We start from the raw sequence: 15967 nt of genomic DNA, 5'->3' as shown, positions 1-15967 counted from the left end.
TAAATAAACCCAGTAAAAAATAAAAAAAATTTAAAAGAGAAGAAAATGTACTCTGCATGGATGGAAGTGTGCGTGTTTGTTGATGGTACAAGATTTCCGTCTGTGACCGGGCCTCACCTGTCGACCCTTTCCTGGGCCTCGCTGTGTCCCCATCAGCAGGAGCGTCTACAGAGAACTTACGTGCCCGTTGGGCTTCAGGCTCACGGCCGGTCGGTACGGTCGGGTCTAAGTGTGCAGCCGTGGCTATGTCAGTTAGTGAGTCAGAGACTGAGCCCGACACAGACTCTGAGACCAGGTCTCTTGCCAGGTCAGGGGCCCAGGACACACTGCCTCTCTTGGCCCCCTTGCGTTCGGGCTGCGCGAGGGCCGAGCGAGCTGCTCCGGCCCCCTGACTGGCTTCAGTGTCAGCCTGAGCTTTATTGCGCTTTTGCATAGTGTCGGGGGGGGACTGGACAGTTTCATGCGTGCCCGTCCAGCGTGGCCTGTGCTCGGTTAGTTGGCCCGCGTTACCCCTCGGCCCCATCTCCGGTAACACACCATGAGGGATGCCGCCCCCTACAGGAGTTATCAGAGAAAAGCAAAAGAGGCTTTAAAAAAAAAACCATTTAAACAAGGCAAAATATCCAGACGGCAAACATTCAAAGAGAAGACGAGCAGAAACATGACATCAGTCTATCAAATACGGTAAAACATGTCTTCATCTGACAGGGAATGAAAAATGAAGACAAGATGACCAACATCCGTGAGAGGAGGTGAGGAGGTTTCATTTGAGAGATGAGAGCATGCAGGCGTGTAGAACTGGCAATGAAAGTACTTTAGTAACAATGCAAATGGAGTTCCTCTCAAAAGATACAATAATTGGTGTGTTGAATACTGTAGGCCAATCACTTTTATTTCATTGGGCCTAATGTGGTAAAAAAAACACTGTTAAATGACTGAGACAGTTATTTTGTATTAAGTTAAGTATTAAAAGCTACTTTTGTACTACTGCTTGATTTGAAGGCCTGTTGCCCTGTTGATTGCAATAAATAGGTCTAAAAAATATGTTTATTGTGTTTGACTGTTCAGTACTGTTCATTACATTAAAAAAGCAGACATAAAAGTTACTTAAAAGTTACTTTCCCTTGTAACTAATTACTTTTGATATACAGTAACTGGTAAAGTAATTAAATTACCTTTAAAAGAAGTAACTAGTAACTGTAACTAATTACTAATTTTCAGTAACTTGCCCAACACTGGTTGTGATTGAATTATCTGATTCATGTGAAGTTGTTCTTTTTAGCTGTTCTCGTTCCCACATGAAGGAATTTGAGCTGCAACTTTTCTTGTTTGAAATATACTGTAAATTAAGTTTAACGGCCAATTTAATTTTTGTCAAATAAAAATGATTTTGTTTCCTGAAAACATTACCAGTACGGAGTAATACGTTTGCATTGTTACTAGTTGTGTACTGAGTGAGTGAGTGAGAGAGAGAGAGAGAGAGAGAGAGGGAAAACAAAGTGCAGAACAAAGCTGGTAAATGAGTGAGTGACATTCAAAGGCTGAAGGTTACGCTGGTTATTATACGGAGAGACTTTAGGGAACGCGTATCAGAAAGAGCAGGATTGGTCTGTTTTGCACACATATTCTAATATTTTTATGTTTTAATTGTATCTCAATGATGTGGAGATACTGCGTTATTACTTTACCCAATTATATTGTTTAAATGAATGTTCCTCTGATCTTGAGATCGAGAATTTGTCTTCAAGAGATGATGTTTTAAATGTGTGAAGGGTTCAATCCTTATGAAAATGTGAAGAAAGTTAACCAATTTTGCCACAATGTGATAATAAGAATCAATATTGTAATAATACTGAGTGATTTCAGCCCCAGTGTGTGTAAAGTATCACCAGGTCCAACTGAAACCAGATAACTCAGATCACAAGTGGAAATTGTCTCAGATCGCCTCAATAATTTAGAGTCTACTCATTACAATTCAGGCAACTATGGAACAGATCAATTCAGCTGCTCGGGGAGACGTGAAGACAGAGAAACTCAGTGCAGCTGGAGGGCACCAGTGGGGGGGGGGGGGGGGGGAGGCGTGTGTCGCTACCTTTAGCACCGAGAGGGGAAGACGACACAGATTTTGCCCAGGAAAGGTGAAATGGGGGGAGTGGTGGTGGTGGTGGTGGTGTGTGACAATAATGGGCTGGTTTGGATCGCACTGACCCAAATATGACCTGACCCCACCTCAGGCTGTGCAGGGAGGAGGAGGAGGAGGAGGTGAAGGGAGGGAGGGTGGATGTGGCTGGACAGGGTGGTGTGTATGTGGGGCACATCACGGTGAAAAAATAATGTGACAGGGTGACACAGGGTGGAACCAAGGTGGAAAAAGTGTGAGGGTGTAGATGCTGATGGTGTAAAAAAAACCTAAGACATGTCTCAAAGGACGACATTGTGTTAAAATGATATTACTTCATGTTTTTGAGATTTTTCCCTTTTGCACAGATAGTGTGAACTAAGATAAAATATAAATAGAATTTCAAATACATTTCCTTTCATAATATGTCCTAAAATAATTATCTGTGTTAATATATATATATATATATAATTATCTGTGTTAATATATATATATATATATAAATAATATATATATATATATATATATATATATATATAATATATATATTATATTATATAATATATATATAATATATATTATTTTATATTATTAATTATATAATATATATTATAGATATATATATATATATTATATTAACACAGATAATTATTTTAGGATATATAATGAAAGGATATATATATAGATGTTAGAAAATGTAGTCTAACTAACAGCAAAATAAATTCAGAAATACGAGCTACAGCACCAACAGTGTATTTTAAAACAGTATTAAAGGGGTTTATTCTGCGGTGGGTTTCGCCCTCTAAGCCCTCATCTGAATATCCTAACACCAGGGTGCTCTGTAACTCTCTGTACGCTCTGACTCCTGCATGAGCTGCTTGTACTGAGATGTGATCCATCACTTGTACTCACCAATAGCAGCCTTCACCTCCACAGGCTCAGACTCTGGGGAGAACTGGCTGAGCCCTGCTGCGTTCACTGCCCTCACCCTGAATATGTATTTCTCTCCCGTCGTCAGACCGTGGCAGATGAACCTGCAAATGCGATAACGGCACTACGTTTAGAACAAAAGGCCTATACATAAAGCTAGTCCAGAGAGCAAGAGGAGTCGTTACCTGGTGACGTTGACTGGTTTGTTGTTGCACGGCTCCCACACGTTGCTATCCACAACGCTCCCCTCGATGTAGTATCCCACCAACTCCTTGGCCTCCTTGGACGCTTCCCAAGACACGACGACCGACGTGTCCGTGTTTCTGGTGGGCACCACTTTACTCGGGGCGGACGGGATGTCTGTGGACCAGAACGTTTGACATGCTTCGGGTCATGTGACGCTCCGCTGCCATGATGCACGTATGTATGGGGTCAGATCAGCCTCAATAATCACAAATGTGCATTTGCAAAATCGAATATATTTGGGGATCTCTCTATGTGCAGCCTGGTCACCTTCAAAGGCCACCTGAAGGCATGGCTCAGACTTAATCAGCCCTGTGACCATTAGAGTTAATCCGCACGGTATCCAAATGTCCTAAATGCACCTTTTTATTAATCTTCTTTTCTTCTTTTGTATTGCTGTACTGTCATTACGTGTGAAGTGATGTGTGCTTTCTATTTCACTCTGCTTGTATTCTTAAACTACATCAACCTGCCAAGGGACTACAGATGGAAACTAGCCTCCCGGCTATAATCTGGCATATTTACATGTACATTGTACTGTCTATCAATATGCACTGTCCCTTATTCTCTAAATAAATAAATAAATTTGCCATTATTGAGGCTGATCCGACCCCCCCATACGTAAGCGTTGCTTTCTGACCGAGCTTGTCGTCAACAGTGGTGGCCTCGGTCGGGTCGGAGGGCTCGCCCACGCCGGCAGAGTTGCAGCAGCGGACGCGGAAGCTGTAGGATTTCCCCTCGGCGAGGTCAAACAGCGCAAAGCGAGGAGACTTGACGGGGATCTCTGTGTTCACCCTCTGCCAGCTGTCTGTGCCCGAGACACACTGACGAACAAGGAGACAAGCTGTGAGCGCCCATTATTCCTTTGACACGCGAGAGGAAGCTGCTGTTCAACGATGTACCTTCTCCACATAGTACATGACTCCCTCAAGGCCTTTCTCTCCGGGTGGATTCCAGCTCAGCACCACATAGTTCTTGGTCGCTTCTGTCACCTGCAGCTCAAGAGGCCGGCCAGGAACAATGCCCTCTGGTGATCAAGGGATAACGAATTAGGTCCCTGAACACATCACCCGGGCAGCAGGGAAATGACCTTCGTGTCACCAGGTGTCGTAGGCGTAACTGGTCTAAATGATGGTATCCAAAAATGTGATTCAGTACCTGCAGGCTCCTCCTCTGTGACAAAGATTTGGCCGGTCCACGGAGCAGAGGTACCTAACAGCCAGCAGATGATTATGAAAAGTTATGAATCTATGAATGTGATGGTTTAACATTTCTCTATTTTGCTCCAAAGTTCACTATTTTTTATTTTGTCAATTTCAAATACTGTGTTTTCCCCCCAAAATGTAAATGATCCAACATAATTATTAATTAAGAAGGAAAAAGTCAAATAAAATAAATATATATAAATATATAAATCCCTGTTTCAGCAGGTATCAATGTATCTGTCAACAAATATGTTGGCCCTGATATTGTGCTTTGTTAATTGTAGTGAGTAAATACAGCTCTTAAGCTAAAATAACCCTTTATTAGTCCCGCAGTGAAGAAATGTGCAGGATTTCCGCAGCAACAGGCAACAAGCACACGAGAGACAAAGGATCAAAAACAAGTATTCTGAATAAACAATGCAAAAATAGTATTTCAAAAAGAGGAGACAGTGTCTGAGCAGACGCTCAGTCAAGGCTGCGGTACCTCTCATGCGGCCGCGGTCAGCCGGGTCCATGGCAGCCACCGGCTCAGAGACTCGGGACGGGCGGCTCATGCCGCTCTGGTTGACGGCACGCACGCGAAACATATAGGAGCGGCCCTCCACCAGGCCGGTGACGGGGAAACGGGCAAATTTAACTGGAGTCTCATTGCACTGGAACCAGTGGGTGGTTCCGACCTCACATCTGCACACATATTTCAATATATGTTATTAGGGTTTCATTCAAATGTTTCAATCATGAATATGTGCAAAACATTTAGGGTCTGTGACATTTTGCTTTATTTTTTTATTTTCGGGAAAATCTTTGTTCATTAATCTCTGTTATTTTCACTTTTTTAAAGAGCATTCGAGCAATATATCTTTTTTCTTTATATTTGTTCCTGTTTTTTCTGGTATCCATCCAATTTGTTTTCTAGTTTTTAAAGGAAACAATACAGCGGCTTTATGTGTGCTGGGGGATTTCTTTATAGAAAGTAATATCGACTCAAGAGTCAAGAGTCACGGAAAGCAAAAAAAAAAGAAAAGTGTATTGCTCTGAAAGTGTATTACTCTCTCCGCTGCTGTGTATTCACTGACCTGTCCACAAAGTAGCCCAAGATGGAGTCGCCACCATCGACCGCCGGCTGCTTCCAGGTGACGATGATGTAATCCTTGTTGGCATCCAGGCAGCGCACGTCCAGAGGGGCCCCCGGAGCGCTCTCAACCTCAGCTTCAGCATCTAACAAACACAGCGACAGTGTCACAAGGGGAGCAACCGTTCTGTCTGTGTTACGCACTCTTGTTGTTTCTATCTGCACCAGGAGATTCATATATAGACATATAGATATGTGTTCATGGTCATGTGTGTATGTGTGCGTGTGCGTGAGTGAGTGTGTGTCTCTCACTCACACAAACAATCTCCAATACTACTAGAATCAGTCTAATATAGTTGGTATGTTCAAGGACCTCTCATGGACGTGGTGATTCACGATTTTTGAAAGTATAACGTATTTAATTGACTCTTTTATATCCTCATTGACTGCTGTCTCCTCACTAGTCCATGATCACCAGCTGCTTCAGTTTGAATACAAGTTGTTCCTCTCTTTGTTTTCATTCTACCAAACATTAGGGCAGTGGAGAGACACACACAGCTCGTCTCTCGTGAAATGGTTCTGCTCTAGCTGGTTTAAAGGTGAGCTGTGTCTTGTGCTGAACTATGCGGCTGCAGGGATTGATGCCAGGAATGTTTCTGGTCCTCCAGTCAAACACAAGCTGAGAGCAATCGGCAGCAGGAGGACCGAATTAGCTGCAGCCCTCCCCGGAGTGAAAGGCGATAAGAGAGGTGACTCTTAAAGAAACATAAGGGGGAAAGCCAGGCCGCATCGGAGGCGCATCATTAATCAAGAGCATTATAAACCAAAACCATCAACAGAATGATACTTTATAAATGGGAGGTATCACTCCATGAATCAGAAAGTACTTTCAACTGCCATTAAATACGCTTCTCGGCATGTTTTGAGGAACGAAATGTGATATAAAACAGGCTATGAATGATATTTGGTAGGTATGAAATTGAAACGGTTGTTTTTTATGTAAAATTTCTCGCAAAAGCTCATTTGGAGAAAATGGACTTTAAACACGTCTTGTGAAATTCAACATGTTTTGAAGACACAACAGGTGAATAGGCTGAATATGTCTAACTAAAGGATATCAGCATGAAACTTCTCCAGTTTAATTACTTTCATTCAGACAATTATTTGTATAGTGTTATTACATTTTATGTTTTGAATATGCAAATGAGGCATTGTCTAATGCTACATTTTGGAGAATTATGCGGAAAACTACAGATGCAAAAAGACAAAGTAGTAAAATGAACACCTAAATGTGTATCTGTGGATGCTTTCTTTCCGCTAGTTTGAAAGAAGGCACGTTCGGGATGCAAAATTGCTCAAAATCTAAAAAGTGACCTGTGACCAGTCATAAGAGATATGTAAAGAAGTGATACAACAAGAGGAGACATAACCACAAGGAGCTGAAAGCAAACTGGGCAGCCTATTGTTTCTCCTTGAAGCAGATATGTACAGTATCTATCAGCGCTGACTGCGAGACTCATTCCACAGCTGATCTCTCTGAGAATAGCCCGACCGCAGCCAACCTCACACGGTGTTTTGTTTTGGAGACTGGCCTCCTCTTCAGTGGACCTCTTTCCTCACTGACTGAAAAAGACTAAAAAACAACTCTATTTCCATCTCTTATTATCTCTAAATGTAGCATTCGAATTAGCTTCTTTGAATAAACCTACCAGCTGAATAAATAGTGTAATAAAATGTATTGTACTGCAGGGCGACCCTGAGCTGTAATCAAAGTCAACAACAGGGTCCATTTTCTGGAAGCTGGCCCTTTAAAGGTCAGAGTGTCTCTGGAGGCTGCAAAGATAAGCTTCACTGATCACTTTGTTCCACTGTATTCAGATGCCAGGGAGTCATTCCTATTTAAAACCAGTCACTCGCATTCAAACACTTTGGCCATTAGCTGTGGTGTTGTCATCAGATGCTGTCATCAGCTTGCATTGTCAAGGATGGCAAGGTGCATGTATGTGTGGAGACATCTAAGATAGCCAGGTAACATTTGATAGAATTAAAGGCTTTAGGAGCTTCTCTAAATGTGCTTTAAGTGAGGTTTTAGAACAGACTTTATGTTTGTCAGTATGACCACGAATGACCTCAGAGTCAGAGCGTTGAGTCCTCTGAGGGAGTCTCAGGCTTGGAGGATCTCGATGTGTTATTTAGTAATAATTCACTAATATGTAAAGCACCAAATTAAACTCAGTTAGATTGTGATCCATCATCTAGTGAGAGTCATCTAACATTTGAATGGCAAGTGAGGGAAGGTGTTCCCACCTCTGACAAAGACGTAGGCTGAGTAGTTTTCATATCCGGACTTGGTGATGACACGCAGGGTGTAGAGCCCCTCGTCCTCCTTGTTGAGGTGTGTGAAGGTCAGCGTGGCTCGGTCTCCACTCCAGCTCATGTGGTTCCATTTAGAGGCAGACAGCAGAACATCTGGGAGAAACAGATGAGTAACATGCAACACAAATATAATCCTTCTTCAAGCAATAGGCGCAGATTTGGATAGAAAATCATTTGACACTTTTTTAAATGTGCAGTTTTCCCGACCAAAAAGAATGCATGTGATGTATTGGGAATATATATTATCATAATTCATTTAGAATCTAGTCGTAGAAAGTAACTCAGTACATTTACTTAAGTACTATTTTTAAGACACATAACATGGGTATTTACATTTTTTGTACTTACTTCTACTCTACTTTTAATTTATATTGCCCTACAACCATTTGATATATTGTGTTTCTTTGCAGGTTCCAATTAATAATACAAAATATAATAAACAAATACATTATTATTGATTGTTATGGAGAAAGATCCAACTTTATTGATCCACAGGGGGAATTAAAATGCTATCCTGCAGTATATTAGTTACAATTAGCCCCACTTTTACCAGCTGCACCATGAATTTGATATTCACATTATTGCATCAATGATTATAAATTAATCTAAGAACATAATGTATATTATTCTGAAATGGGCCATTGTGCATGACTAGCACTTTCAATTTGAGGACTTTAAGTCGAGTCTGAGTAATAGATAGATGATATGAGACGAGATATCTTCTAGATTTGGGATATCGTAATGTCATAATATTGCTTACTGTTATCTGTTCTATAACTTTTTTATTATTTCCACATTACTAATGAATATTTCTCAAAAATATCATTGTGTAAATATTTTGTTTTGTAAGCACCAATAGCAATTCATGCAATATCGTCATAATCTTCATATTAAGGTATTTGGTCAAAGATATTGTGACATTTGATTTTCTACATATCACTCAGCCCCACTTTAACCCTTGTGTTGCCTTCGGGTCAATCAATTTTCGATTCTTCATTTCCTCTTTCAGTCGTCGAAATTCGAAATGATTCAATCTTAACCCTCCTGTTACCTTTATTTTTATACATATTTTTTACCCTTTGAGGTCAATATGACCCCAGCTATTAAAAAAAAAAAAATTATTATTATTATTTTTTTTCCAAGTTTAAGTGTGAGTTATTTTATGTTTGTTTGTTGACGAAAGAGAACCACATATTAAACATTGAATCGGGTCAAATTGACCCGAAGGCGACAGGAGGGTTAAATATTGAATCGGGTCAAAATGACCCGAAGGCAACACAAGGGTTAAGTAAATCCGTAAATGACGGTGGAATATTTACACTATGGTATAAAGATCTAAACATTTCTTCCACTGTTCAAATCTCACCCAGTAATATTCAATGCAGGCGTCAGGTTTGGAGTGGCTTAATCCACAATAATCCACAATAATATGTCTTCTTACCATCTCTGTACCACTGGATCTCGGGCTGGTAGCGGTGCAGGGTTGGGTAAATGATGACCGTGCATCCCAGACTCATGGTCTCACCCTCTCTTCCAAACGACACACCAAACTTATCAACAATGTGAGTCTGGAAGTTGATGCCATATTCGGATACTGGGCCATCTACAGACAGAGCATGAGAGGGCGGAGTCAGAGCTTGGACTGGCATTATTGTGCACTAACACATTGACAATGCATGATGGGTGGAAAGACCGAGTTCAGATCAAGTGGAGGAACAAAACATTGCAGTGGGAAGGACACAGAACATCAGAGACACAGCAGATCACTACTCATATCCACAGAAACACAGATGACCTGCATCAAAACTGTTTTAGCAAGACAGAAGAAGGTGGAGAAGAAAACATGTGTGTAGGAATAGAGGACATCAACAAAACATACCAAAAAAGTGACTTTGAAAGTGCTGAAAAATAGTGTATCATGCATTCAAAAGTGAAGCACAACAGACATGGGAAAATCCTATTTGAAATGAAAAGAAAACCCTTAAATATTTAGTCATTTCAGACTCTCAAAATGTGCAACACGTTCCTTATACCTTATGAGAACACACGTAACAAGGTTGCATACTTGACAAATAGTTTTCAACCCCGAAAAATGCAAAAAAGATCTGTCGATTTTTCCATACGACCCCCCGAAGGAGAATACTGTGAACTCTAAATATCAACACAGAGAGGGGAGTGGCCATGCACGGACACGCGGTGGAAACATCAAGGTCACCAAAACGTTCTCAAACCAGATTCCAGCGACCCGTTACCTTCAGTAGGCCTACTGGCACCTGCATGGAGCCAAATGCATCAAGGAAACAGAAAAGTTGTTAGTGCAGAAGCACCCATCTGTCTTCACAGCCCCCCCACACACACCACACCACCACAACCCACTCATCACTACAGGCCAGTCGAGTACGAGCAGTGAAACCCGTCGTGAACAATGTTCATATAGGTTATTTTGAATGAACAAGAAATGCAGAAAGAAAACAACAAATGATCCTTATTAATATTCGATTGCTATTGTTTCTTCATGCAGACACTGTAACACCCTGTTCTGTTTCTCCTGTGTTCCGTGTCTCCTCTGTGTCTCCTCTGTCTTGATTGTTTAATTCCCTGCACCTGCCCTCAGCCACTCTTGTCTCGTTAGTGTCTGATGTCGTACACCTGTGTTTCCCCCCCTATATATTGTGTCAGTCTTTCCCTTGTCTGGTGTTGGATTGTCGTCTCTAGTTCCGTGTCATTTTCCCGTCGTCCTGTTGACCCTGCCTGCCCCGAACCTGGATTCTCTGCCTGCCCTGTTTGGACCTTGTTTTTTTGTAAACTGTTTTGCCTCATTAAAGAGTGCTTTTTTGTTATTCATATTGCGTCCAGCCTGTCTCTCTTAGCTTGAGCCTCACCCCGTCACAAGAACCTGACAGACACTTACTTTTAACACACTATTATCACCACTACCTAATGCACTGGTTGGAGGTTGGGCGTCATGTTACGAATTAACGAATGTCTGTTAAATAAGGCTCCAAGCAGCTGCTACATGCACAGCATCAAACAGCAGACAGGCAAAGTCAGCCACTAGCTGGTGATGAGAATCAAATATCTTGCAGCTTGATGAGGAAGTGAGTCAAAACTTAAATATGTCAAGGCTGTGTACCGTATACCTGGTGACCGTACATGAATTAACGCTGCTTTAATTCTGCAATACAGCAGACAACACAAGATGAAAACTAATATAAATACAAGGTAAATTCACACTTACGTCTGGGTGATGGCAAGGACTCATCCATTTCACCTTTGAACCCTGTGGAGGATAGCAGCAGTTACGATCTATACATGCAGCACACATTAGGTGTGAAGAGTCACACTGACAAGATGTAGAAATCATATCAGAATTCATATACAAATGACATGACGTGTGCCACGTTTCACATAGAGGAGCTCTAATTATTGACACTTGTAAGTCATTTGGTTCTTAATTTGAGACCTCTTACACTTAATGAAAAGGTTTGAGCAAATTTGGAAACTTTACAAACTGATAGTATTAATCTATGATGAGCCATAATTACTGCTTTTTTGCGATTTTAATTAATGTTGTGATCAAGACAAAAGGTGATGGTTTGGTGAAAGACTCGGTGAAACGTACTCTTGACAATGACGGAGGCAAATGCAGACAGCTCTCCCTTGGAGTTCATGGCGGAGACACGATACTGCGCCGTGTCATCAAAATCACATCTGAAAGAGGAGAGCATCAGCTGATCAATGTCCATTACAGCACATTCTCTCTCTGAAAGTACGGTGCCCTTCCCCCACCTCAACCGTCTTAACCATGCAAATAACACCACGTACGCAGGCCCCAGACTGTAAACCGTTCCATAGCTCCTGGCCAGGAATACTCGGGTGGTAAATAGACACCATTGATGATGTCATATGTACCAAGTGGTGTGGGTCTCTGTACATGAAAGTATCTCCAGAACAACCTATTCCACTAAAATGTTATTAAGGTAATCTCATATGTTCTTCGGTCTTCGCTATGTTTAGACATGCTCTTTACTATCTGTGGCAGCCTGGGAAATAGTGTGGCTCTTCTCCGGCTCACAGTCCACCGCGTCACTTCACCGTGAAGACAGACGCTTTGGTTCTTTCCGGTGGTTACAATCATGACTGGCAGAAGAGGCTAATAAGCAAATTTAAGATGGAGAATGTGAAGGTAAGAACATATTTGACTGTTTGTATTGAAACAGTTCGGATTAATGACTCAATTCACTTTTAACGTGTGTTTTTGTGTTTTGGAGAATTGTTCAATTGAAGACGCAATGCAATTAACAATAAATGTCTTCAAATTCTCTGTCCTTGAATTAATTACTCATTCATCTCAACTGAAAGTGAAAATTCCATTTTTTGGGGTATTTTCATCGAAAAATCGAATATCTTTTCCTGAACAGGTGCAGTGTGTTGGACATGGCGGCACCTTGCGATGGAAACCAACTGAAACTTGTGTAGTGTGTAGTCGAATTGTGGCGGCCCAGGCATAAACGTGAACATGTGCTTTGTTTGTCCGTTTTGGGCTCCTGTAGAGTCATTGTGACCGGCTCCGTGAAGAGGACTCGCTCTGCATGTAGATATAAACGGCTCAATCTAAGCTAACGAAAACATTACGATATTTGTTTAAAGATTGCAGAGAGCCGTAAACCCAAATTTAAACTTTACATTTTTGCTCCTGAAACATATTGGTAGGCACTACTTCCATCCCAGTCGATGGTCAGGTATTAAGGTAAATAACCTTACTGGCTGGCAAGAGAAAGGGCCTGAGAAATGCAAATGTTCTGCATTTTAGCCTGAAGATAAGACAGAAGAGAAGAGCTAATAGCTAGCTGATAGCAAGTGAAGCTAACGTAAGAAAAACCAATGTACATAAGCTGATTCCAGGACAATGTTTCTGGATTTAGAAAAATGGTGTTAAGATGCCATGGATATTAAACTAAAGCACAAGATGCTTCATTTTGAGAACTCTTTGTACTGAGGACTGTGGAAAGGAGGAGCTTCACCTACCTGTTAATCTCCAGTGAGTGCACGCTGTATCTGCTCTCAAGTTTATACTTGCCAGCATTGGAAAGAGAATCAATTGGCACATTGTTTTTGTACCTTTTGGCGGGAGGCAGACAACATGACAGAAAACAGACCAGAGGAAACAGAAAGAACTTGTAAACGACGAAACTGAATCAAGAGGGGAAATAGCAACGCCATGAAAACCAGAAGGAGCTCCAAAGAAGAAGCAGAATATTGAGGGGACAGAAAGGACAGATTTGAGGAGATATTATCGGTGATGCACTGTATATCTGTGACCTACCAGACGACCCGGGGGTCAGGCCAGCCGCTGAGAGTGCAATGCAGCCGCACACACTGCTTCTCCCACACGGTGTGGGAGCGCGGTTTGATCACAAACTCCGGGGCGTGCATCAGGCTGTCTTCGTTCATATGCTTGAAGTGTTCCCCGTGTTCATAGATCTAAAAAAAACAGAACGTTACCTGAGCCTTAAAACACTCAGGGCAATTGTACTTTTACCATCTTTTACCAGGAATTCAAAATGCATGGTTGAAGCAAAAACAAAGCAACACCATTGAGCAACAATCGAGCGTATCTTTATTCGTTTTAAACATGCAGGACGTTTGCTCATTTAAACGCGACATGTGTTATTAGTGTGATTGTGTGTTGTTCATTATGTCCGAGAGCATTGTTGGGTGTTGAGGCCCAGTTGTGCATCCAGTCACTCAACACATAGTATGACAATGTCTTTAGGACGCAGCTTCTCTGGGTCTCAAGAAACAGGATCTCCTGAGGAATGTGTCACCCAGTGAGTGGAGACAGATAAATGCAGTGAGGGGTCACTGTGGCTTTTATGATGCTCAATGAATGGCCGGGTGCTATTCCACATAATTACCCAGGGACATTAATACCTTGTGTAAGGAATAGTAGTATAACTACTAAACCACAGGCACTTGGTGTGACTATGCAGATACAATGATTGTGCGATGTAGCCCAATATTACATTTAAATTATTGTTTCCCAATGTGATAACAAAAGGTAATTTGCGATGTTATGAAAGAGGATGGTCTACTGGATAATAAAAGATAATACCTTGTTTAAGGAGTAGTAGTAACAACTGCTAAACCACAGGGACTTGGTGTGACTATGCAGATACAATGATTGTGCGATGTAGCCCAATATTACATTTAAATTATTGTTTCCCACAGTGATAACGAAAGGTAATTTGCGATCTTATGAAAGAGGATGGTCTGCTGGATAATAAAAGATAATCTGTGATTCAACAACTAAAATGGTCTACTCTGGTGTGAAGAGAACTGTGATCTCACAAGAAACTAAAGCTATGAAATAAAAAGCTCCTGTGATGTAACACAAGACATTCTACATTCAGTGATGTGCCAAGTAAGACAATATTTTCATAAATGCCTTGAAACACACTTGTCTACTGCGAGGACGCGAGTAACTATCTGAAAGAGAATGCTCTGCAGAGATGTCAAAAGAGAGAGAAGCCATGACTGAGTTTCTCTGCTGTGATGTCACAACTAAAAAATGACATGTTGATTTAAAATGATCTATAACGATGGCATTGGTATGAAAAGCCAATCAGGGAAGGAGAAGGGTTTGTGAATACACATCTGAACAAAAAACCTGTGACAGTCATGTCACTGATGCTCTATAATAATCAGTTAGTAAAACATGTTGTAGGTCGGTGGCTTCCTTTATGACCCCTACAGAGTTGCATGTAGAATTCCTCCACTGACCCTTTTATTCAGAGAGATGCGTTCAGCCGAGTCGCGCATGGCCTCCCTCCTGGAGGTCTGCTCTGACCTCTCCATCTCCATGCCACTGGTGAACATATCCCTGCGGGCCATGTATGCAGCAGTGTCCCTCACCCTCGTTTCCCCTGTGTCCGAAAAGTCTTGACTAGGAGTTTGTAGAGCAGAGTCGGGGATAAGATGTGGGGAGTAAGGCATACCGTTAAAGCTGAAATAACTTTAGAATGTTGCACAACATTTTTTTCTTCTTCTTTTTTTACATTTTTATCCGGTGGGAAGAGTTCATTACCTGCCCCTGAAGATAGGCACTACATAGCCGATGATTTGGTTCTCTTTATCCACAGCCAAGTAAGTTGGCTTGACTCTCTTGGGAACGGGGCTTAGTCGGCTCGCTTCCAGCTCAGAATATGAAGTCACTTTAAGTCTGGGACACATATAGAATACCATCAGCCTGGCACCCAGCCAGGCGTAGCAACCAAAAACATAACATCAACATGTGGGGGACACAGCCAAGATCGGGGTAGGTGTGTTGAAGATGAGGGTTCAGTGGGTAGTGGAGTAGTGGAGGTGGTTTAGTTTTGATTATTTAACACCTCCACAAGTGTTTACATTTTCACAATCGGAGGGTATCTGATACCAGAGGCCATCTGAGCACCACATATACAATAGTTAAGTTATTAACAGACCCAAGGTTATTATCAATCATATCGCTCTATGTGCTTCATTGCGATACATTGAGAGAGAGGGATGACAATTGAAATAATAATAGAGAAAATATTTTCGATGTTAGGTCAGATGCCACACTGTGTCTGTGGCAGCCCTAATCTGCATCACATAGTTAGGGGGGCGTCGCTCATGGTATGATAACAAGAACCCGATAAGGTGGCGGGGGCAGGAAGGGTGACAGGGCAACTGCACCTATCTGTCTCACTGTGCCGTCAGCTGACCACTCACACTCTCTTGACTTTCCAGGATCAACAGAGCTGGATTCAAACAAACCATAAACAAGAGCTTCAGTTTCATTACTGAAATCCAAGAACAGTTATTTATTCTAACAAATCCCTTGTGTATGTCTATCTAAATGCGTATCTTAGCCAAAACAACATTATTGCAACCACACTGACAGTTAAATCCTCATCACATCATCTTCCTCCTCTCCTCAGCACAGATTTGGTGACTGGTGGGCGGCCCAGCCACAAGAGTGTAAAGGCAAAGATTACATAG

At 41.7% G+C, this 15967-nt stretch overlaps 1 protein-coding gene across 11 annotated transcripts in view; it reads right to left on the bottom strand.

Annotated features, from left to right (window-relative positions):
• The window catches only part of myom1b (myomesin 1b), a 31721-nt gene that overhangs the window by 13509 nt on the left and 2245 nt on the right, over positions 1–15967 (bottom strand). For 6 of the 11 annotated variants that reach the window (XM_056433477.1, XM_056433481.1, XM_056433482.1 and 3 more), the window contains 17 exons: positions 15033–15167; positions 14729–14891; positions 13272–13429; positions 12974–13066; positions 11568–11656; positions 11184–11225; positions 10198–10218; positions 9387–9548; positions 7877–8038; positions 5574–5715; positions 4982–5181; positions 4451–4504; positions 4195–4319; positions 3933–4116; positions 3235–3409; positions 3032–3153; positions 538–555 (listed from right to left, as the gene is read on the bottom strand). In XM_056433477.1, the coding sequence (XP_056289452.1) occupies positions 538–555; positions 3032–3153; positions 3235–3409; positions 3933–4116; positions 4195–4319; positions 4451–4504; positions 4982–5181; positions 5574–5715; positions 7877–8038; positions 9387–9548; positions 10198–10218; positions 11184–11225; positions 11568–11656; positions 12974–13066; positions 13272–13429; positions 14729–14891; positions 15033–15167 (2045 nt within the window). The remainder of the gene's footprint in view (positions 1–537; positions 556–3031; positions 3154–3234; positions 3410–3932; positions 4117–4194; positions 4320–4450; positions 4505–4981; positions 5182–5573; positions 5716–7876; positions 8039–9386; positions 9549–10197; positions 10219–11183; positions 11226–11567; positions 11657–12973; positions 13067–13271; positions 13430–14728; positions 14892–15032; positions 15168–15967) is intronic. The other 5 variants (XM_056433484.1, XM_056433487.1, XM_056433486.1 and 2 more) reach the window with 3 other exon arrangements.

This window comes from Pseudoliparis swirei, chromosome 16, assembly GCF_029220125.1.
Source record: "Pseudoliparis swirei isolate HS2019 ecotype Mariana Trench chromosome 16, NWPU_hadal_v1, whole genome shotgun sequence".
Taxonomy (NCBI): domain Eukaryota; kingdom Metazoa; phylum Chordata; class Actinopteri; order Perciformes; family Liparidae; genus Pseudoliparis; species Pseudoliparis swirei.
Note: the sequence above shows the minus strand (reverse complement) of the source record. Positions and strands in the feature narration are given on the sequence as shown.